This window comes from Hermetia illucens, chromosome 3 (assembly GCF_905115235.1).
Source record: "Hermetia illucens chromosome 3, iHerIll2.2.curated.20191125, whole genome shotgun sequence".
NCBI classification, from domain to species: Eukaryota; Metazoa; Arthropoda; class Insecta; order Diptera; family Stratiomyidae; genus Hermetia; species Hermetia illucens.
This window is the reverse complement of record NC_051851.1, coordinates 41116430-41140563: the sequence shown is the minus strand read 5'-3', so window position 1 is coordinate 41140563 and position 24134 is coordinate 41116430. Positions and strand designations below refer to the sequence as shown.

Sequence of the window (24134 nt, the reverse complement as noted above, 5' to 3'; positions counted from 1 at the left end):
ATTTTCGAATGAATGCACATCAACATGGCACTCTCTTGTCTTGCATACCTTATGATTATATGTTAAGAAAATAAGCGCATAGTCAGTTGATAGCTAAACAGACTGCTAATCTGAATGGAGCCCAGTACAGTTTGCTAGTGGAAATAGATTTGGTGAGAAATCTGAGAGATTTAAATACATATATTTATGGCTCATTCACTTCTTAGGTTTGTTAGCGGCCTAATTGACTCGAATCTGTTGGGAGGGTCATTGCAATATTTGGATTACTTCCTTAATAGTAATGTATATTCGCGAGTATCTATATCTGCAGCGAGTCCTGGATGGACTAGGACTATATTGAATCGTTTGGTTGTAACATTACATTCAGTTTCACTCAAATGGTACAGTCAATTAGTCGCACGAAATTTCAGATTCTTTCCCATTGTTTAGATAACGAAACCTCCTAAAATTCATCAACTTTGAATATTTTCATCTTCACAGCTATTTTCTTATCGCACGCTGTAGCTCTTCGTACTGTGTTCTCAGTTCGAAGCATTCGAGCAACCGCTTCGACATTAGTGAATTAGACTTCCACGATTCGAGTGCGGTGAATCGATGGTAAATCTAAGTTAGCGATAGTGGCCATAGCGCCAATATAGAAGCGAGCCATAGTGCGATTTATTTTGAGCAGATTCACTTGCAGCAGATACTTATTCTTTTCTTATTCGCCGCGGCAGAAAGCCCAACGAAGCAACCAAACTTTGAGAAAATTGCAGTTTTCCGGGTAGTGTCTTATTTTATGCGATACACACTGAAAATCACGGTGTTTAGTGAAAAGTGATATCTGCACTACGAGTATAGTTCGTGATGTATCTTTAACGTCTGTAAAATGTATCCGTGCTAAAATATGTGAGGCGATAGTGTAATGAAATCTTTCGAACCCAAATACATATTCAATATGAAAGGGAGGTTGAAATTTTCAAAAGTGCTTATAATAAATCTGTGTTTTGTAATCGATTTAATCGATAGTGCTGTGGTTAATACAATTCTTCCGCCATGCGAGAAGTTAACGCTTACGAAAACCGAGCGGACTTACGAGGAGTATCATATGGAGCATCAAGTTACGAAACAGGAAGCAATTGCGTCTTTGCGGGCTATCAACGAAACCTTCTTTAATGGTAAGTAGCAATTATGTCTTATTAAAATAGACATGTCCTGCGGGTGTACTATCATATGTATTTGCGTGTTTTGCATTTTACCTGTTGTAAGATAAATATCATTGAAAACAACGTAGACCCTAATCACGTAAACCGTCGTTTAGAGAATTGTGATAAAAAAAATTTGAAAAAGTCAAGGTGCCCCCCTCAAGGTTTCAAATTCAAATAATGACGCAGTCCCTAAACAAAATTAATATTTCGATAAATATGTTCAACAGTCTGTAACAATTAGCGATAAACTCTTTTCATTGAATATGTATAACAGAATATGCAGTCTGATAATACTATGTGCTACTTTCACATTAGAGCACTGTCTAAACCTTATTAAGCTTTTTTCAGTGAAAATATGTTCTGAATTCGATGAAATCTAGAATGTACTGAAATCTGTTAATACTGTTTGATAACTTCTTATCTAGAACCGATAATTCTAATAATAACATTTCATTTGATTCTCTATTTACCGCCACACTGAGTTTGGGATAAATTATCATTAGAAGTGCGACCCACCTGGGATTGTTAGGAAACTGTTGTAGGAAGGGAATTGAGCCATGTTGCGAGGTACTGTCGCCTGTTCAAGGTTTGCTATTTCCCAGGTAATATGCTGGTACTACGAAGGCACTAGATGTCCTACCTGATATGGAAGGCGGTTTTAATGAACTCATGGTAAAGCCTGCACATTGAGCCTTCACTAAAAACCCTATTGTTAGCAAATTTGTAGAGTGGGTAGAGGAGAATGAACGGTTACTAGACTTGAAAGAGTCCTCCAGTTTACTTATTTTCAGGCTTTCGACTTTCTTAATCTGCCGCGCATGGATGCCTCCTATTGATGGACTGGCTGCTTTAGCTTGCATTGTTTTCACAACTACAACTTTCCTCTTTTTCTTTAGGCATTGTCCTGTTCACAATCGGGGTCGACTCGTTGTCATTTTATTTTATCATAGGCCTGATCTGAATGCAATCGCGAGGGCTTCAAATCACCATCTAACGTATTAAACCACCGTTGTTTCGGCCGGCCTTTCGATCGCTTACCATCGACTTCGATGTTCAGACCAATCTTGACAAGTGAATTCTCGTTAGCGCGAATTACCTGACCATACCATCAAACACGCCTCTCTCGAAATTTTTCGACAATTGGTGTAACTCCATATCGATCGGGGATATCCTGATTTCGGATGTGGTGAACTAACGCCGTGACAGTCCAACGCAACATCTTCGTCTCCATCACTGCAAAACGCCGTTTATTGTCTTTTATAGTGAGCTAACACTCAGAATCATAGAGGGCGTCAAAACCGACGGCGTTGCGATAAATTTTAGATTTGAGACGTTCGTTGGTACGACGATCACAAAAATCGCCAATTGTGGGCGACCACTTCATCCAGGTTGCGCTAACGCGGGAAGTAATTTCAGAACGCAGTGCACGATTGGCTGATAGCATCGACCCGAGGTAGTTAAATCGCGCAGTTCTGGGCAGATCACTGACATTGACAGTGAGTGTACCTGTTTCATGGTGATCGTTTGTCAAAAATTCAGTTTTATTCAGATTCAATCTGAGACCGTATTACATGAGGTGATCATCCCATTTTTGTACAAGTTTCTCGAAATCTTTTTTGCTATGAGACGCCAGCAAAACATCATCTGCACGAAGCGGTTTTGATATACCCGCCACTTCGAACTTTACTTTTTTACTTTTTTACTAAGCTACGCCGGTACCAGTCTATACCGAGTGCATGGCTCAGCATTCATACTGGAGGATGCAAGGCTTACCTAAATCTGTACCGGAGTTAGCAGTACGGCACCCGTGTTGAAACGCAACACCACCCTGCGGCCCGAAGGTCTCTGTTCGTTTGAACCCAACCGCAACCCCCATGAAACTTCCATAGGGGATCAACCGCAATCTATCGAGCTGAACGAACATACAACAGGAGTTCACCTGAAGTATGTGAATTCAGGGACTATCCCGGTTCCCTTGGTACCAGTATACCCCTGGTAAGGTTTCGTGACCAATTGCCATTTCAGATGAGTCCCCATGTAGACTCGGGTCTGATCGTGCTAATTAGGCCTTTGGAGCATTCGCCTACTGCATCACGGCCGGCAAACCAATGTGATACAGCGTCTTCCGGTGTACCACTATGGAATTTCTCCTCGGCCACAAGGTTTTGGTTGAAATTTGTTCGAAATATTCTTGTCATCTATCCGTCGCGACTCGACGGTCGGTAAGCAAAGTACCGTTCTTGTCATTAACGCAAAAGAAGTGTTCGATATCCTGTGTGCGTTCGTGACGGCTTTTGACAACTCGATACGGATCCCTCTCACCATTTCGACTGTTCAGTTTATCGTAAAGATCTTTCCTTGCTTCCCGACTGGCATTCTTGTAAATTTGCCAATTGACGAGCGTTTTATCGTCGAGAAACTTGTAGTAAAGACGTTTCTTTTCACGGACCTTTATTTGGGCATCGTCATTCTAAAGCCAAGTATCTCGGTTGATGAACCGCTTGCCAGGCTTTGTGACCCCGAGTGTTGCATAGGCCGCTTTGAGGATGGTGTCTTTAACTTGATTTCACGATCCTTCCACATTTGTAATGGCTGGTAATCATTTCTTCTTCATTTTCTTCTTTCCTCTCACGAAATCGTCACCATTTAATGACCGGCAGGTCAGCGCGTTCCTCACGCTGTTTTATCGGTGGCTTAATTCGCAGGACGGCAATCAACGGCCGATGTCGAGGTGCAATCTTCTTATAGGAAACGGCTTTGCAGTCGGTGACGGTGGTAAAATGCTTCCTGAGAATATAGTTGATTTGCGTTTTACTTTTCTCAATATAAAAGTAGGAAGATGAGATAATCGTTTGATGAACCGTGTATTCCTAAGTATAAGGTCATGGATGTCCGCAAAATCGACTTTACGCTCGCCACCCTCATGGTGCGCTCCAAAACCTTTTCCCCCGTAGCATCTGTTGTCGTTTGCCTTTTGACCCACATGACCATTAAAATGCAATGATGGCATAGTCATCAGCGGGCACCTTACAGCTTTTTGCATCGAGAAGTTGCCAGAAGTTGCTGCCTGTAGTGCATACACGGCGAAGAAGTGAATAGGGCGATCAGCTGATAGAATGGTGAGCTTCATCAACCGGTCATCAAATCGTTCGACTTCTTTAATGGCGTCACGGAAACCCCCAGAAATGGCAATGCCAACACCGTATTGAGTACGTGGGCTACCAAAATAGAGAAGTTTATAGCTATTTTTACCGCGTTCGCATTCTTATGTCGCAGTTTTTGATTCCAGACTATCCGCTTTCCTGTAGAGTGCAGATATCAATGCGCCTTTTCCTCAGTCTTTCATGTGAGAGTGCTGATATTTAGTATGCAGATAGATATTTGACTTGTTCGGGCTAATTTACTTACGACTTTACTATTGTTTTTATGCGTTGCTATCAATTTCAGCATTATCCCGTTTTTGGCTGCAAGGGTTTTGAAGTTTTACCGGCATTTCCATATCAATTTCGACCCGGTTCGTGGTAATACAATAACTTATAATGCTGCCTGACTATAAGATTTGGCACATTCGTACTTGCTTTATGAAATCTTCCTGACGAACTGGTTTATCGTTTACATCTCCGCCTGGAAAATAGTGAATAGTTAACCTAGGGGTTATGAAATGTCGTGCTTCTGATCTGCTCAATATATTCCAATCCTAGCCGTATCTTCTGCCGTCCATCTATCTACCACAGGGTTGTGGAGAGAAAATCCGGGCCTGGGTTGAAAATTATGCGGGCCCCTATATTATCTGATCAGCGCTACTTTCCTCGTTATGTGTCTATATGCCGGGTCCGGGCTATAAGATGTTTTTCAAATCAAAAAAGGAAAAATAAAATTATAAAATAACACACATCTTGCTTCGACGAAGGTTACTGTCAGAAGGCTACAAGATGTGTCGGCGATAGCTCAGTGCATTGGTGGATGGTGCGTTCTCACTTCCGACGATGCAGTGGGTGGTTCCCGGCTCCGCTGTTCCGCCACATCATTCCACCCTCAGCTGAAGCCGCGCGGGTTCAACGGAGGAACCCGGGATGTGACTTTGCCAATAGTGTTACCGCGTGAACCTGACGCTTCGCGGACTTTTTTTTGTAGCGTCCGCCAGTTTGGTGAAAGGTTTCAATCCCGATAATATGGCTCGTTGGAGCCCACCCTGAACGTCGAGCTTGAAAAAGTGCTTTCGTCGCTCTAGGACTTTAAAAGGGCCTTCTTATAGTGGGTGAAGTGGTCTCCGAGAAGCGTCTACCTAATAAGCGAGCATGTCGTCCTCTCGGAATTATTGTTGCAACCCTGCCTGGGTCTGGTTGAATTCAGTCAGGGGTGATCAGGTGGCGAGAAATTTTACGTGCCTTTATAGGAATTTGCATTTTTCAAAGTTTAGAATGAGTGCGGCCTCAAGGAGACGTTGAAAAATGCACTCGAGATGGTCCAAATGCTCAGCTTCGGACGAAGTAAAAGTTTAAGTTTTGTAGGACAGAGTGGATGAATTTCTGGAATGTCATCCTGGTGAACTCGAAGAGTTCGAAAAATGTGCAAATAGCCGTTTTCGGTATATCTTCGGAAACTACAGGGATTTGAGGATACGACTTGGCCAGATCCAATGCCATGAAAACACGGTAGTTTGTTATGTAATGCATAAAGTCATAGATGAGTGGAATAGGGCATCGGCCCTGAATTTTCTGAGCATTTAGACGCCTGTAATCTCCGCAAGGCCTCCATTCGCCGTTTGGCTTAGGGACTATATGGAGTGGAGATTACAGGCAGCTATTAGAAAGTCTATATATACCCTATTTCATAGGATCATAAAATTCTTTATTTGCAACAGCAAGCCAAGATCGGGGAGCTACTAGTGTTGATGTGGGCCGGCTGGGAAGAGCTACTTTCTACTACTACTTTCGATGGTCGGTAATGTCCTCAAAAGCAATCGAAAGAGTATGGCTTGTGCTGGTGGCAATTGTTCCTGACGAGGTTGCGGGGTCTATCATATTAAGGCTCTATTCTGCAGATCCACCAACAGCCCGTAGCGACACAGGAATTTTTCCTCCAAAACTGGGGGTGCCACAGTCCGCTGAAACAAATCTCCACGAAAACGTTCGGCGCAATCTGAGACTCATCCGCACCTGGATGTAGCCGTCGCAAGTTTTTCGGTATTAGCTGGTTTGGACGGGGTACGGGGAGAACCGACACCTTTGCGTCCGTGTCGAGCAGAAAGGATGGGACTACCCAAAAGACCATTTCGGGAAGCAGACCTTGACCGTGAGGATGGTCTAGATCTACCTCCCGAAAGTAAAGTACACACAGTCGCTGTCAGTTTGGAAACTGCGTCCGGAAGTGAAGCCACCGTTTGCCTAAGGTCCTCGACTACTTGACAGGTGCTCCTAGACACTTCTGCGGCCACGGGGTCGTGGACTTTATCGGCAGTGGCGGACAGCACCACCAGCGACCCCGCGTCCGCGTAGGCTAAGATAACGCTCGTGCTCTCATGGAGTCGCTACAACAACAAAGATTTCAACAGCTCTGAACCGACGTTATCCCTAACTAGCTGCTCCATTTTTCTGAGACAGACATAAATTGAGTCGGTGCTTCTTTCCAGCCTCGGCTCCACGGGTATTTTGAATGTGGATGTGGATGTGTGTGTTGGAGGTTGTATTTCCTCTTGAACTGAAATATCACGCAAACGAACCTTGATTGGCTTAATCGGTCTAAAAACGGTGTTTCTAGTCCTCATATTATTCCCAAGCTGGGTTTCCGTTGCAATCAAAACTCACATCATTTACTGGACGGGTAGCAAATTCGGCTATCCAGTGACTGTGGGGAAAAGTTGAAAATGTTTCTTCCACGGTCTTTGCTTACAAGATGGAGAACTTGGACACTTAATTTGATTGCGACGTTCCGATAAGCTAAAGAGCGGAGCGACTATCGGGTTCAAGCAGAGAACCGATTTTATGATTTCGAAAATATATTAGGTGAACTAAATTATCAACTTTAAAGGCCATCAGCAATCCAGAACTACTATTATATGTATACGGGTCAATGACTCACCTGGCGGTTTGTGAAGTTCAGGTACCAAAAGAAATTAGTACTACTCCCATCACGCAGGGAAAATATTCTCGACATTACATATTTCGAACAACTCAGCAAACGTATCCAGCTTTATCTTTACCACGAGCTGAAAAACCTTATTAAGTCCACCTTCCGTACCCAAAACTTCATTTCGGCATGTCGTACTAGAAATTTTCAGTAGCTCTTCTCTGGATCCTGTGGGTAGTGCACATCTCCAAGTCCCTGATGAGAGTTCTTCCAGGCGGGGTCCGGTCTAGGCCTGCCTTAATAAGGAACTCCAGACATCCCGGTTTTGCGCCGAGGTCCACCAATTCGATATCCCTAAAAGCTGTCTGGCGTCCTGGCCTACTCCATCACTCCATCTTATTATTATACAGGGTGCGGCAGCTTAACTTCTTTTATTCAAAACTCAATAAAAACTATTGTATGCATCGGAAAATATTTATTTATTTTTTATAATGTAGGTACATATCTAAAGTTTTTATTTACATTGTTTTGAAGATCAAATCTGTTAGGTGACGTCCCCCATTCTCCATACATTGCGTAAACCGATTTCTGGCGTTTGTCATGACTCTTGTTAGCATAGCAGGTGTTATGTTGGCAATTTCTTCTTAGATGTTGGTCTTAAAATCTTGTAGGGTTCTTGGACGGTTCACATAAACACGGAATTTCAAAAAACCCCATAGAAAAAAATCACAAGGGGATAGATCGGGAGAGCGTGCCGGCCATTCCAAATCGCCTCTAATTGAGATAAGGCGTTCTGGAAAGTGTTCCCTCAAAACAGCCATCGATGCTCTTGAAGTGTGTGCTGTTGCACTGTCTTGTTGGAACCAAGTGTCCCCCAAATCCAAATCTTCTAGCCGTGGGAAAAAAAAATTCTGTAGCATGTTTACATACCGGTCCGAATTCACTGTCACTGTAACCTCATTTTCCTCAAAAAACCAGGGACCAATAATTCCAGCTGAGGAAATTGAATGCAAAGGCTTTTGATGCAATTTTCGAGGGTTGGTGTCAGCCCAGTAGCGCATGTTTTGTTTGTTAACCGATCCACACAAATGAAAATGGGCTTCATCGCTAAAAAAAACAATAGCACCCTCGGGAACGATATCGAGAAGAAGCTCACACGCGTTCATCCGAGAATTGAAGTCACGTTCTGAAAGTTCCTGTGCTATCGCCATCTTATAGGGATGAAAATGAAGATCATCACGAAGAATTCTTCTCACAAAACGATCGGATAGTGCAAGGGCAGATGCGTGTTTGCGCGCAGAACGCCGTGGCGATCGCAACATTGACGCTGTCACTGCTTCAATGTTCTCAGGTGATCTAACGGGCCGAGGGACTCTAGTTCTTCCTTTTGTCGCACTTGCAGTTTGTCTGAATGTAGTGACCCATGTAATAATTGATTTGCGGTCTGGGACGGGAGCCAACGGGGCTAAATTAAAGCGATTCCGAAATTCACGCTGTGCTGCAATAACCGAACATCCGCTTGAAAAGTAAACCTCAACGGCAAAGGCACGCTCCTCACTATTCCAACGCATGATGGCGACTGAACCATGTCGGGACAAAACTTTATAGTATCCCCTCTTGAACGAGACCACTAGCGCTCCGCTATGACATCAACTAACTGAGTGGCGCGCATTTTAAAAAAGGATGTTATGTTATGTTCACGGATCTTTAACAAAAAACGGCCAACTTACGACAAGGGTGGCTTGTTTACCGAGTGAAGGCTGTTCTTTTGTAGATCGTCGTGATCGTTCTTTTTCCTCGATAATTCATGTCCGAATAGTGGTTGAAGCACTAGGCTGTCGTACAGAAGGTCAAGATTCATATTTCGCTGGTGGCAGTACTATTTGACCAGTTGACTCAGTTGTGAATTAGTATTTTCGCAAAATCTACCTTAATTCTTCGTAGAATGCTAACATAGGACACGTCCTATTTTGCTATTATCACCAGCGCTTTTTCGCCGTTTTATTTCTGAATTAGCCTCTCGGCTTCACCTCGCTCCTATTTGGATTTGACCAGTGTCTTGGTTTACTTTGGTAGGCAATCCTTCTTTTTTTATTTTGAGCCTGTTAATGTAAAATTCGATTGTCAAAGGCTTCTCTCATATGCTTTTGTGTTTTGGAAGGCGTTGAAAGAAACAGTCTGGGTAACCTACTAAAGCCACCTCTCCTCCTCGGTTATGCCCCACGGAACTATCTAGAGATATTACATCGCGCAGCGGGTTAAAGCCCTACCAGCCTACTCCTACGGTAAGAGTTGTTCCCTCCCTGCCGCTTTTTCGTAAGCGCTCTTACCTTTGAAACTTCTCCTGAATACAACTTAGGGTACTAACTGCATTCCATACTTCTTGGGATTCAAGCATTTGCGGAATGATCGTCTTCACTTGCAAGGGTCTTGTCAAGAGAAGTTGAAGCTGTTGGCACTCATTTGCAAATCTCGGACATACAACGAGAATGTGATTAGAAGGGGGAATCGTCATGTCCAAAACGATGTAAGGTATCCAATATGCCCAGTTATAAATTGGCTGCACATAATCCATTGCGCTGAGGGTGATAATGGCACAGTATTTTTTAGTACCGTCCCTTACCTTATACCTGCAATTACTTTCTCTGCCAGATTGACCACTGCGTTGATAGCATCCATCGTTGATCGGCCGGCGCGAAAAACGTCTTGTGTAGACACGCCTACTGCTTCCCTACAATTGGGAGCAGCCTCTTGCATATAATGCGCTCCAGCAACTTTCCCATACTGTCCAGCAAAAAAATGGGACGATGCGACGATGGCTCTCCAAGTGGTTTACCATTCTTTGGTAGCAGCACCAGCATTTGCTTTTTCCGCTGAGTCGGGAAGGTGCCCTGTTCCAAGCACGTAGTAAAAGTGGAATTAAACCACTCGGGCTTTGCTTTTAACGCCACCTTCAAAGTGACGTTCGGTATTCCGACCAGCAAGGGTGTTTTTTTGCCCCTATCTTATGGCAGGCAATAGTATATACTTTATAATTGGGATATCCTTTGGGGATGCTCTCTTTCGACTGCAATAGTGCATTTGTTTTGCTGTGGGAATAGAGTGGTCACTATCCTTCGCAACAAAAGTAAGTATTTTATCTGCGGGACTCTGCTTCTTTTCAACTGTCTGTCTTTCTGTTGTCTGTTGTCTGTTGTGCCCTTTACATATAGTAAGTGCTGTTATTTTGCGTTAAGCTTAACGGGCGCTCCATACTTGTGAATGGAGAGTACAAAATTTTTTTTCACAGAATGTGGCCATATGGGGTATCGAATGAAAGGGTCTAATTAGTACTTATCGAAACTGGTCCCATATTTGATATCGTGTGAAACATAGGGGAGTGAGACCTCAAAATATGACCCATAAACAGTGTAACATTTCATCTTTTAATACCAGTTGGTTTGTTTGTGATGACCAGACTTTTGGATTTTCTGAAATCAGCTGCTATTAACGGTGGCAGGCTTTGAAAGTTGTACATTTACGATACTGGAATTGTGATCACTTTTGCAGGAGGGGTTACAAGGAACGGAAAGGTGTTCGATTTTAGTATCACTAAGATTTTGCTACTGGTTGGAAAATATCCTCAGTTAGAATACCTCTTTCCTCACCCAGAGGGAATTGAGCTCTTCAGCTTCTGTTTTACTCGGTAGGATAGGTATTTAGCCTGTGAGATAGTTTACAGCCATTAGTGTGCATCTGGGTCACCTATTATAGTGGTGAAGTTATTGAGTTCGAAGTGTTGACTGAACCGTTATATACATAGATACGACATGAGGTTAGAGCCACCTCGAAGGAGATGGGGGCGATAGCAGAGTTTTGCAGTTCCTTCGAAAGGACGTCTGGCTTTTTGGTTCAGATGGTATCTAGCTGTGTGGGGTATGTTAAAATTTAAGTATGTGAGTGTGTGACGATAGTGTAATCTGGTTTCCCACAGAAGAACTATTTGTGCCTTGTGTTCGCCAAGGACGATTACTTCGACCGACTGTGGAGTTAACTCAATAATTCTAACACTCATATTTAACGGTGAACACGTTGAGCATTGCGGCAAAAATTTGTATAAATTTGACCCTAGGTTATCGCTGCACTCGGTATCGGTAATAGATCGGGATGGCCAATTGAATGATAACGTTGTAATCACGCGTATTGATTGCTGTGAAGAGGTTGATCCGGAAGGAGCTTTTTTCGGGTGTTCTTCCTCTTCTCAAGAATAATTTCTTACAAACAAGTGTATAACAGTGTGTTTTAGACAATAAAACTTTTTTTGCCAAATTTCACATTCAGGAAATTAAGAAATTACTTTGAGAAATTACAAAAGTGCTTAGGAAAATTATGAATTGGTTGGTCGGGGATATTATGAAATTGGTTGGGAAAATTATGAATTTGCTAGGTTACAGCCGCTCCACAGAAATTGCAAAATTGGTATAAGGTTAAAGTTTTTCCATCTGATCTCTGGGAGAACTCCACTGTTTTTTGGGCAGTTTAAGCGGTTGAAGTTCCCATATTGAAGTCGCGGGGAAAATGTTCTACAGACATACAATTCAATAAAAAAAGTACCGTCACTATTATATATTCGTACCTTGATACTTGGTGCAGTAATTTTATTTATGTTCAAAAGTGCTGGTTATTGAGTCGGTCAAAATAATAGTAATGTCAGGATTTAGTTGCCAAAAAGTAAATATAAAATATTTATTTGTATAAACAAATTTATGAAAAGGTTAGTCCGGCATGTTTTGATGTATTTGTATACCACTTGGTGAAAACCTGATTGAAAATTTTTCATTGGGTACGTTGGGGCAACTGCGTTGAACAGCCTTATTGAAAAACTAATTTCGAAAGGGACAATTCACAAAGAAATTGTTGTTTGCTCATCGAGGAAGATTCTTAATTCATTAGAATATAAATTGCACCTTATGTAGATAACATCGCACAGTGGCTAAATTTGTTGAGTATATAGTCAGAAACTCGAAGGAGAATCCTTTCGCACCTGCAACTAAAATAAAAAGGGAACTGAAAGTGGGGGCAAGTGCAGAAACTATACACAGGCATTTGCGCGAACACGATTTAGCAGTCGATAGTCCAAGAAAAGAGCCCATTATTAATAAAAAGGCATATCCACCCCAGGCTAAAGTTTGTGAATGAGCTTTTGGATTGGCCCACCGAGAAATAAAGAAAGATTTTATGGACGGATGAATTTAAGGTCATTGTACATCGTGCAAAATGATCTCGACCATAAGTCAGCCTAAAATATGCAACAGAAACTATGAAACATGGAGGATCCGGTATTACGATTTTGGCATGCTTTTCATTTTATGCTGTAAGCTCGATATACTAGATAAAAGGAGCCATAGACCATAATCGTTAAGTTCAGTCAATGGAGCATATCATTCTATCAAATGAAGAAAAGCCACAGCTTTTGGCCTTGCAACAGGATAATGACCCAAGTTATACAAGCAAAATGGTCCTGCAGTGGATGCAGAGGAAAACAGAACTGAGGTCATAAAATGAACTACACATCTCCAGACCTTGATCCAATAGAGAATTTGTGGTGCGACATAAAGGAAATAATTACTTATGTTAACTGAGCAAATGATAATCAACATTGGGAAACTGTAGAGCGGACGTGGAGATTAATACCTAAGGGAAGATGTAAAAGTCGCGTTAATCCAATGCATCGATAGGGTGCTGCACCAATAGCCACAAAAGCTATGCATTAATCATCACTATTATTATTTTAGTTTCTTATTTTACTCCGAGTACTTTGCGATGATAAATTATTTTAATTTTTTATTTTTTTGACCAATTTTTGCAAAAATTTTTTTTTAACATTGGTTTTGGTTGAAAATAAATTTGAAGATATGTGGTAAAAATATGAAAGTCAGGCAGGTCAAGGTCGCATTTTGAGCCTCTTACTTCTTGTATTGTGCTTTCTCCTCAAAAAGTCTGGTTTAAATGGGTATGTTACACATTCTTGTTTTGTTAGCATATTATATAAAAAGAAGGGAACATTTTGCAAACTGGATTTACCGGTTATGATTCCGATTGTGTACTGAAAGTCACTACTGTCAATACTGTAATACATTTTAAAATGCGTTTTTCTCAAAACAAGGTTTGGGATGGCGTGGAAGATTAAAAAAAAACACTTGACCATTCGCTTTGAAATTTTAATATGTTATTGTACACATTCAACGTAATAGAATGAACCCCGGACACGGAGATATATATATTTTGATTTACATCAGGTTTTTCGGCGCCAAAAATCGGAAAATTTGAAAAATCGCCTCAATTTTGTTATTTTTTGCCGAAATTTTTTGATTGTGGATCGAGAATTTCATGTTGATTAAAACCTCATTTTTGTTGTTTTTTTGGAATGTTTAATGACTCGAAATGACCCAAGCCGTCAATTTTTGATATTTTATTAAAAAAATTCTATCAACCAAAAACTAGCTTGGAAAATTTCAGACATCCTTTTTTTTTAAACTTTAACATTATGAAAATATAAATATCATACATCCATCTATCTGCCTTGTTTTTCTTAAAAAATAAACCGTTTGAAACAATAAAAAAATCAAAATTTGAACCTGTCATGTCCCCTTAAACAAATTCATAACATCATAATGAATTATTTTCCGTTTTCTTTCATGTTTTTAATGTTAATAGTTATATTTTGTCAAAATAAAGAAGAATTTAGACATTCAGCAGGAGAAAATCACACTTTTTCTAAATTTTTTTTTACGTTGCACGAGATGTGGCAGAAAAGCAATGAGACTAGCAACACTGCGCTGTTGTTGAATTTGTTCCTACAGTACAAAATGTTGTTGTTTTTTATAAAGACGTTCATGTTACAAAAAGGCCATTTGTATGAGACCAGACATTGCGAATAAATGGATGCTCCATTATGGCAACGCCCCATATCACACTGCCCTTTCCGTCACAGAATTTTCGACCTCAGGAGGAATTCCTGCACTTCGCCAGCCTCCCTTATCAGCTGACGTCAGTCTTTGTGATTTTTTCCTTATTCCTAAACTGAAAGATGTCCTCAAAAATAAAACCCTGGTGAATAAAAAGTCAATCTCATTACTTTTCTGTTTCATTTCGTATCCATTACTATTATTTTGGCCGAAACTGTATGTTTATGTTGAAAAATCTGGGGTTCATATGGGTCAACGGAAGAATATCTTCCGTTAGAAGACTTCGAGTCTATGTAATCATCATCCTAAACTTGAAACTTTAATCACATTTCGTCATTTGTGATAACCGCTTCCGCAGCAAATATTGAAATCATTATTTTTATGTGCACAAATATACGGTTAAAGATTGTACAATAATAGATGCATTAAAAAACAAGAAGTAAGAAAGGCAACTTATCGGGTAATTCAATCTACCTCGAAAACCACCGTTAAAATTTTGCAGTATGCCATACTTTTTATGAAGGATTACCAAACTAATGAATTGTCTTAATGACTGGATATGTGTGTTATAAACATACGGTGAAGCTGAAATTTGGAGCATGTTCCATTTGAGTAACTCGAATCAAAATTTTCGCTACAATATTCAACTAGATCAACGCAAACAAGCGTACATAGTTCCAAGACATAAATTCATTCAATTCGCAATATTTCTCTCAAATTTTACATAATAATTACCTCGCTATTAATAATAACTATTATTTTTATATAAAATGTAATAAATACAGAATGTATCTAACGTGTGTATATTTGCATGATTACAGCTGCCTTACCTCTTGGATGTAAAGCGATACCTTGCAACCAGAGCATTATGAAATACTGTCTCGGTCCACAATTCATCAACGACCATTGCTGGTGTGAGCAGGGACATGAGGAAGGTAAGAAAATTATGTAAATTTTACTATATAACGTGCGTGATTCTATCGATTTTGTTATAAACGGATGGGAAAAGCTTATTAAAGCGCAGTAAAAATTTCCATATGTGCTGGATTCATAAATATACGCCATCAGGTCCAATCAGCCGGAAAATCGTGCAATGCTTAGGCTGAAACTGCAAAGACTGAAATTTAGTTGAAGAAAACTTTCTGGCAACGATAAAGCGATAATTTTACGCTTGACATATTATCGGTCATGAAGTAGCCCCTTCATATACACAGTGCGTGCAGAGTACTTCTCAGATCATAATGATAGGCCGTGTGTGTCTTTATAAGAAGCACTCCTTAAGATAGTTTATCCCAAGACTAGTGAACTATGAAGATTACTCGATGCATTCATGTGGAGCTTTTTTTATCGGAAGACAATGAATGTATCTTAAACACATTAAATATCCATATTCACATATATCACCATAATTATAAATAAAATAAAATTGGTAGTAGAAACCTAAAAACAGCATCACTACTTATGGATGAGTCAACATTCTGATTATTTTCACTTCCAATTCGCACCTAAGTTTAATGGACAATCCCCTTCAACTCCAATTTGGCTAAATCTTTATAGTAAAAATATTAAACTGATTGGCTTATATATGTACATACATCATATGATAGATATATATAATATAGGTATGTTAAAGTAGAGAGAAAGAATTGATTTCAAGATATCCTAAAATGGAATACATTTCCTGTTTTGTATCGACTACTAAGATTCATTTAAATTTGCAAAAGTTTCATACTGAATTCCAAACTGTGTTATTCCACGTGAATGAACTCAAATTATGTCATTTACGGAAATGCATACTAACGTAATTATTCATATTTGCATACTATGAAGTAAAGGAGAGAGATCGTACGCCATGTGAAATTACGGCTAATATGAAGCCTAAGCGGAGCATGATTATATATCAACGCTTTTGACTCTAACTCTTGGTTATTTGCTTCGATTCTGGCGAGGAATTTCTAATGATTCTGAAAAGCTTTATTTTTGGCTTAACATTCCTTTCCTCCATCCACAAATTTCACAGACTTCTAACGATTCCGATCCAGGTTAAGGAGGATCAAAATTGTACAATGCTACGCAACAACGGAGACGTCCGATATAGTGGAGAAGGATACTTTCTTCGAGCAATTACACGTAGTTCAAGATAGGTTTCCTAATGGTGAAATTGCGGCGACCGCAATCCCATTCTCATTCACACTGACAACACCTTGTCCGAACATGTGATGGGGAAGCATTGGTCTTGGCAACGATAATGACGCAGATTTGTGAATTTCTGTAAATTTCACCGCCTCGTAATTGGTGGCATATTTTTCGAGCACAGTACCTGCCACAAGATCAGTTGGATTTCAACTGACCGACACAGTACGAACAATCAGATCGACCACTTCGCGATGTGCAGTAGATTTTAGGAGTTTTCTCCTGGATGTGCGTAACAAGAGAGGTGCTGACATCAGTCTCGAAAGGGATTGCCATCTGATGATCGCATACGTTCCCTTGGGTGTTACGTCCGCCACTTCTCACACAGTTAGGGAGCTACGACCTCCCAACGTTGAACATCGACCGTTTGGATGATCCAACTTCTCTCTTGAAAGTGGGAAAGCTATCTTGTTGATCTGGTGGCATAATTACTGAGTAACCCAGCTGGGAACATCGATGAGCTTTGGACGAAATCGTGGAAGCGGATTGATGGACGGAAGGGTTTGAAGCCTCTATTGACGATGGAACTACGATACCAGGCGAACTCTTGAAAAATTCAGCGTAGTTTACGCGGGGGAGAGGGAAAATTTACTATTGTACTGGCCAGGGAAGCGGAAGATTCCGCAGAACGCAATGATTTCAGAAGTGTATATAGGGTCACGACAGAACTCGCATGTGGTCCTCGACGGTCCTGTGAAGGACGCCAACGGTAAATTTCTGATTTACGATTGCGATTAACCGAAGAGGTGGAAAGAACACTTCACTACGGTCCTTAACCATATTACATCCGATGAGGATCCTCCTTTCGTGTATGAAATAGCTAGTCACCGTAACATGTGGATAGGGACTGTTGCTCCAAACACTGTTGCTCCAAACAGAAGAGAAATCATTCCTACCATCAATACACTTAAACGAAGTAAAGCCGCGGGCCTGACTATCTCTCGGCAGAGATATTTATCGCTGCACTTGCAATTACTGCAAATCTACTACTTCCATGGAAATCTTGGGAATCCGAGATCTCTCCCAGAGAGTGGAAGAAGGGGATGATTGTTAAGATTCCAAACAAGTCGAAAAACCGGTCTGAAAGGTTTTGTATATTTCTTTTATAAAGATATTTGAGTGTACATTTTTCCCATTAGTAGTAGCACTTAATATATGCATATATAATGTGACAATATCCACTTTCAAGTGATATTGACATTCAGAGTCTTGAATTTGCACAGAAGTGACAGGTTTGACCTATTATATGATAACTTTGTTAGTAATAGCGCGATTTTCACCAAATTTTGTAGGATCATGCTCTATGATGTAACCTACATTGCCGCGTGATTCTAAGATGAACTTAAGGGGGTTTTCCTGCCAAATACTAAAAATTATAGTAATGTACTATTATTAACTTTATTTGAACAGGTATCGGTATGGAGGGTATTTTGGAGCCTAGGTACCATATAGTGGCAGCCTTTTGCTTTTTTTCAGACTAGCTAGTTTCTGAGAATGGATCCGTTAAAGAAATGATTACTTTGAACCCCCCAAAACACAAAACCTTAAAAAAGGCACTCGTGTCGAGTGTGATAATTGGAGGGATATCTGCATGTTTCCTGCCGTTGCGAAAATAATAATAATAATAATAATCGTTGGCGGAACAATCCATACTAGATCAGGGCCTTGAAGTGTGTTAGAGCACTTCATTTAAGACTGTAACGGTACACTACAGTACCCTGTCAGAGGCAATGAGGTCAGTATTGCACTCGCCTGAGAATATTATCCTGATTTAACTCAGGTACTCATTCACAGCTTAGTCGACTGGTATCCGACGTAAAATCACGATACAAATCCCACTGCCACCAGTGAGATTTGAACCGCGACCTTCTCTACGACAGCCTTGTGTTCTAACCACTCAGCTATCCGGACACAAACACAGATAACATCTTTCCTCAAACAAATCGGGCCTTGGTTAAATGGCACTCGATTTGGAAACAGGGGCGAGTAGAATTTGACTGAAGATAGACACCAGCAAAATCAAATTTCTTAGTGTGACAAATCATCGCACTCTTTCTATCGGCGCCGAACTGGACGGCGTCCGACGCATTAACAGTACTAGATACGTTCTTCGTTACCTTGCCTACAATGTGCTGCTCCAACGTATCATCTGAGTACGCTGGTCTGATATTATTTGAAACTAAGAGCTTTGTCGTCGCAGAGGCCTATCACCTATGGGCGATGTAATCGGAAGGTGGAAGTGGTAATAAATAGGTCATACATTAAGGAGTGGCGATAATTACATTGCTGTCTAAGCTATGCAATGGAATCCACTCCCCCAAGAAGGTCCACGAATGGGGCGCCCGAAGATCACTTGGTGCAGAACACTAGAGGAGGGGAACAGGCGTTTCGGGAAAGCGGGGGAGAGCTGAAGCGCATTTCAGTGAACCGCACACGATGGTCCGCAGTGTTGAATGGAAACCATATTTATGTAGTATTTCCACCCGCGACTGTGGCCATTTTCAGGCCTTCGTTAATTTTGAAGTTGGCGATATTTGAAGCACCTGTTGATCCCAAATTAGAACTCGATAAGTTCACATGGATTTTAAAACGACTCTATGGAAGGAACATGTACATTTTAACTGATTTCTCGAACCACGAAACAGCCTATACACTTGAATATACTTTTTACTACCAAATTTAAATGTGTTAGATTTTTTTGATTCGATTGATTGGATTTTTGAGATACATCCCAAGGTATTTAATATCTATGTCCGGCGGGAGAGGAATTCCATTCAATCTGATGGATATGTTTCTTACTTAATTATGAAGGCAATTTGGCAGCTACTAGTTTCATTCATATATACATATGGAGGGTGTTCTGCCTTTAGGGCTGTCTCAGATGATACAGCGTTCATCATCTCGAGAATAATTCCAATTAACATGTTGACAGATGAAATGGTCTAGATATACAATGCGAAACCTACCTCTCCTTCATTGCAGACGAACAACACCGAAAGGGAGAGATATGTAAATAAATGGCAAAAGCGTTGAGAACGTTCGCGAAGGGGTCGATAAACACACAGGCACATCCCTGCCATCAAGGATGGGTTGAAGAGACGACACGTTGAGATTAATTACAATTTCATCCTGTTTTTCACGAGGCATGGAGGATATCGCCAGTACCTGTACAGGTTTACACTGGGTACCTTACTCGATTGTCCAAATAGCGACAAAGTCGCAGAGGACCGAGAGCGTATAATCGTCCACTGATCAAGATTTATGGAAGAAAACGAAGAATCTAGAGGAGACTCCAAGAGACGTATTGATGCCAGAAAATCTGGTGCGGAAAATACTAGCATGTGAGGAGGATTGGGATGCGGTCAACTCCATGATGGCATCTATCCACAACGAAAGGTAGAGGGAAGGGTAGGGAAGAAAACTGTCAAAGCTAGAGTGAGCTGACTGCCCTCCGTGATGTAACATCTTATGATGATTCCACAGAGCAGGGGAGGGGGAGGAGTCGGAGTTGATATTATTGGGTAAACCTCCCACACACTGGGGTGTCCAGACCAGCGTTTTTTGAAGATTTCTATCCCCGAAAAAACAGAAAAAAACCGGACAAACATCGATTTCAATAAGGTTTTGTTTTACGTAAAAGCTTAAGAAGAGCTTTGTCTGATGATGCACATTTTTTAATAATTTTCTTTTACACATTTATTTCTTCACCTTATAAATTGTGTGTTCGTGACACATCCTATACATCATTGTACTACTCATCGAGCACGTCCCTCGATGCGCTCCTTCTTCTCCACCTCTTGCTGATGTTGTCTCACTTAAAAAATAACTTTCCGATCTTCTGGCTGGCAAAAATGTATGAAGACAATCATTTAGAGAGTCGCAGCAAGAGATAGTTTCGTTGTGTTTACTGTTTGCTTGATTCTTTGATATTTTCTTATTAGGAAGTCATTGTCGCCAGAAATCATTATCATCATCATCTTCAACGACGCAACTACCGGTATCTGGTCTAGGCCTGCCTTAATAAGGAACTCTAGACATCCCGGTTTTGCGCCGAGGTCGACCAATTCCTGGCAGGGTCTGCCTCATCTTCTTTTTCCACCATAGATATTGTCCTTCGAGACTTTTCCGGCTGGATCATCCTCATCCATACGTTTTTGGTATCGCTCAAAGGTTTCGTTGTTACGTAGGCTACGGAATCATGCATTCTCATGTAGGGGGCCAAAAATTCTTCGGAGGATTCTTCTCTCAAACGCGGCCAAGACTTCGCAATTTTTCTTGCTAAGAACCCTAGATAGGAGAAATTATCAACGGTCTCAAAATTGTAGTCTCCTATCTTCATTGTTTTCGCTTGACCGGTGTGGTTTGATGTTGTTCGTTGTTTGGTTTTCGGTGCTGACGTTGCCATCGTATATTTCGTCTTGCCTTCATTGATGTGCAGCCCAAGATCTCGCGCCAATCGCCACCTGCCTGATCTGGATGAAGATAGTTCGTATGTCTCGGGTTGTTCTTCCCATGATGTCGATATCGTCAGCATAGGCCAGTAGTTGGGTGGACTTGAAGAGGATCGTACCTCTTGCATTTACCTCAACATCACGGATGACTTTCTCGAGGGTAGGGTTAAAGAGGACGCATGATAGCGCATCCCCTTGTTGTAGACCGTTGTAGATGTTGAAAGGTCTCGAGAGTGATTCAGCTGCTTTTATCTGGCCTCGCACATTGGTCAGGGTCAGCCTAGTCAATCTTGTCAACTTTGTCGGGATACCGAATTTTCTCATGGCCGTGTACAGTTTCACCTTAGATATACTATCATAGGCGGCCTTAAAATCGTTAACGCTGCAACTGATGTCCACATTCCAACAGTTTTTCCATCGCTTGCGCACAGAGAAAATCTGATCTATTATTGATTGCCTCTTTGGTATGGACCGATGATGTTCTGATGTTCTTATAGATGGTACTCAGCAACGTGATACCTCCATAATTGCTGCACTGTGTGATATCTCCCTATGGGACAGATAAGACCTCTTTGCCTGTCGTCAGGCGTCCATTCGCTATCCAGCACGTTGAATATAAGTTGATGAACCGCTTGGTGCAATTGGTCGCCCCATATTTAACCAATTCGGCTGTAATTCCATCGGCGCCTGGCGATTTATGATTTTTAAGCCAATGAATTGTATGGACTGTTTCTTCTATTCTTGGCAGTATTTCTCCGTCGTCTTCATTTGGCGGGATCTCCAACTCGGCGATGTTCTGCGCAGTTCATCAAAATACTCAACCCATCGCTCCAATACTATATGCCCATTCTGTCGGAAATCAGATTTCCCTCTTTGTCTCTGCAGGATGAGCATCGAGGGGTATAGGGCTTCATCCTTCTGAATTGTTGGTAAAACTTCGCCTGGTGCGGTTGCTCCTTGTATTTTTTGAGCTCAAAGACCTGTTGGTTCTCCCGGGCTTCTTTCTTCCAGCTGTGAGCTCGCTTCTCCGCTCGACGGAGTTCAAGATAAGTATCTGTGCGTGCTCGTGTTCCTTGAGAATGCAACATTACTCAGTATGCAGCATTCTTCCGTTCCGTTGCTAGCTCACATTCATTTTCGAACCAGCCGTTCCGACTTTTTTGCGACTGGGGCCAAGTATGTTTGTAGCCGTATCAATGATAACGTTCTTCAGGTGGTAGTGAAGATCATTTGTTGATGCTTCATATCCAGGTCCTCTGTTGACTGCGGTTATTGCGGCATCCATTTCCCTCTTATAGGTGTCGCGGAGGGCTGTGTTGTGGATGGCTTCAGTGTTAACTCTCACCTGATTGTCAGAGGGGATTCTGGGTGGTGTTGCTATTCGAGCTCGGAGCACCATGCCAACTAGTTCGAGTCTATATTGGCCCCCTATATATTCTGACATTCATCGAGGCTGAGAGGTGACGGCGCTCGATCAGCAATTTGTTGAAAGTGGTCCCGTCTGGAGAGGCTCACGTATGTTTGTGGACCGCTTTCCGCCCAAACCAGGCACTTCCAACAACCATTTCGTGTGACAGTGCTATTTGAATAATCTACAGTCCGTTATCATTGGTATCCTTATGTAAGCTATGGGGGCCAACGTATCGCCTAAATACGAGCTCCGTCCCTACTTGACTGTTAAAATCCCCAAGTATGATTTTGATATCATATCTGGGACAGACTTCGAGGGCTCGTTCTATTGCCTCGTAGAAGGTATCCTGCTCCGACTTTGCAGTCTCCTCTATGGGGCGTGAACGTTAATGAGCTTATATTTCTAAACTTGCCTCACAAGCGTAGAGTCCATAGCCGTTCACTTATATTTTCAAAGCGGATAACAGCAGGTTTCATTTTTTGGCTGACTAAGAGACGTACTGTGAGCACATGGTTTACTGGATGGGCACTATAATATATGGTGTAGCGACTCTTCTCCAGGAAACCGGTCAGTGTCCATCGTATCTCTTGCAACGCGGTTACATCAACCTTATATTGGGACAGCGTATCGGCTAGCTGCTCAGCAGCATTCAGTCTGTACAGGGAGCGCACGTTCCATAAGAAAATGCGCTAATCGTTAACCGTTGTCGTTGCCGGGTTCTTCGTTTTGAAATCCATCCTGTCCGAGGCTCCTTCCGTGGCTTCCTAACATCGGTTTTCCGTATAGGGTTGTCAGCCTTACCCAACCCCCAGCCTGGAGGACCAGCACATTTTGCCCCGTTTTTAGGCGCGGGATACTCGCCTTCATCCTTCTACATTTGCAGTTTTTCGTGAAAAAAGAACTCCCAGCGATCACCGCGTGGAGGTGGAGATACCGTTTGGTAGAAGAACTGTTGGTGTTGGTTCACCAAGCGTTTTCCCGGTTTTATGCTCCATTGTGGGTACCAATCCACGTTTTGCCCTGGGATCTACATTACCCTTTGACCGCCTGTAAAAGGATGCAGTCCGAAAATGCTGCTACAGTCATTGTCGTCTTTCTTAGTCAGAACCTTCAAAATAGAATATTCTATGTTGAATCTGCTCTAAATATTAATTGCTTCAGTGAAGGTTATACATTCGAAGTGTACAGGTACATTCGCGAAAAATTATTCTTCCAATCACGATATGGTCACATTATTGCATGCACGCGAGTTCTCGTTGGGCATACGCAATTACGAATATTTTCTGATTAATAAATATGCAGATTATAATGAACAAAACACTAAGTCATTGCTTCGCAACGGAGGCCTATTCATTCACATTAGCTCCAGCGATGTTCTCATGACATCACTGATAACTCTGTTAAAACTTACTCTACTCGACCCTGATTATTCTACTTCAGTCCCTTATCATGACCCCGTTATCATATGTATGCTCAATGACTGAATTCATTCTCCATTGCATAGAATTCCTAATGAATTAAATTCGATGCACATTGGAATCTATCGGGGAACGAATCTATGCCGTTTAATATTTCTAACGCACGGAACCGCGAGTGGAATTTAATATAATTAATCGGGTTCGCCCCATCACGACCAAGTGGTTTCGCACTTATTCATTCGTGAGGTTTCCAAGTCTTTTTATGTCCAAAAGGCAGATGAATATCGTTGACGTTAATTTGCAGGTATAAAAGGTATGGGTATCTCTAAACGCTGTGTGTTGACCTGATGAGTCAAAATTGCAAATTCTACAGGAAATACGTTTTTTGCCCTCTTCTTTATTGTACGATGGCTGTGACTAAGAAGCCATACTAGCCACCGCGCCTCTGCATACTAATT

The 24134-nt window shown here is 41.5% G+C and overlaps 1 protein-coding gene across 2 annotated transcripts in view; it reads left to right on the top strand.

The window, feature by feature from the left end:
• The window catches only part of LOC119652779, a 55914-nt gene that overhangs the window by 12940 nt on the left and 18840 nt on the right, over positions 1-24134 (top strand). For both annotated transcript variants that reach the window (XM_038057091.1, XM_038057090.1), the window contains exons 2-3: positions 481-1157; positions 15025-15138. In XM_038057091.1, coding sequence (XP_037913019.1) covers positions 905-1157; positions 15025-15138 — 367 coding nt within the window. In that variant the 5' untranslated portion in view covers positions 481-904. The remainder of the gene's footprint in view (positions 1-480; positions 1158-15024; positions 15139-24134) is intronic.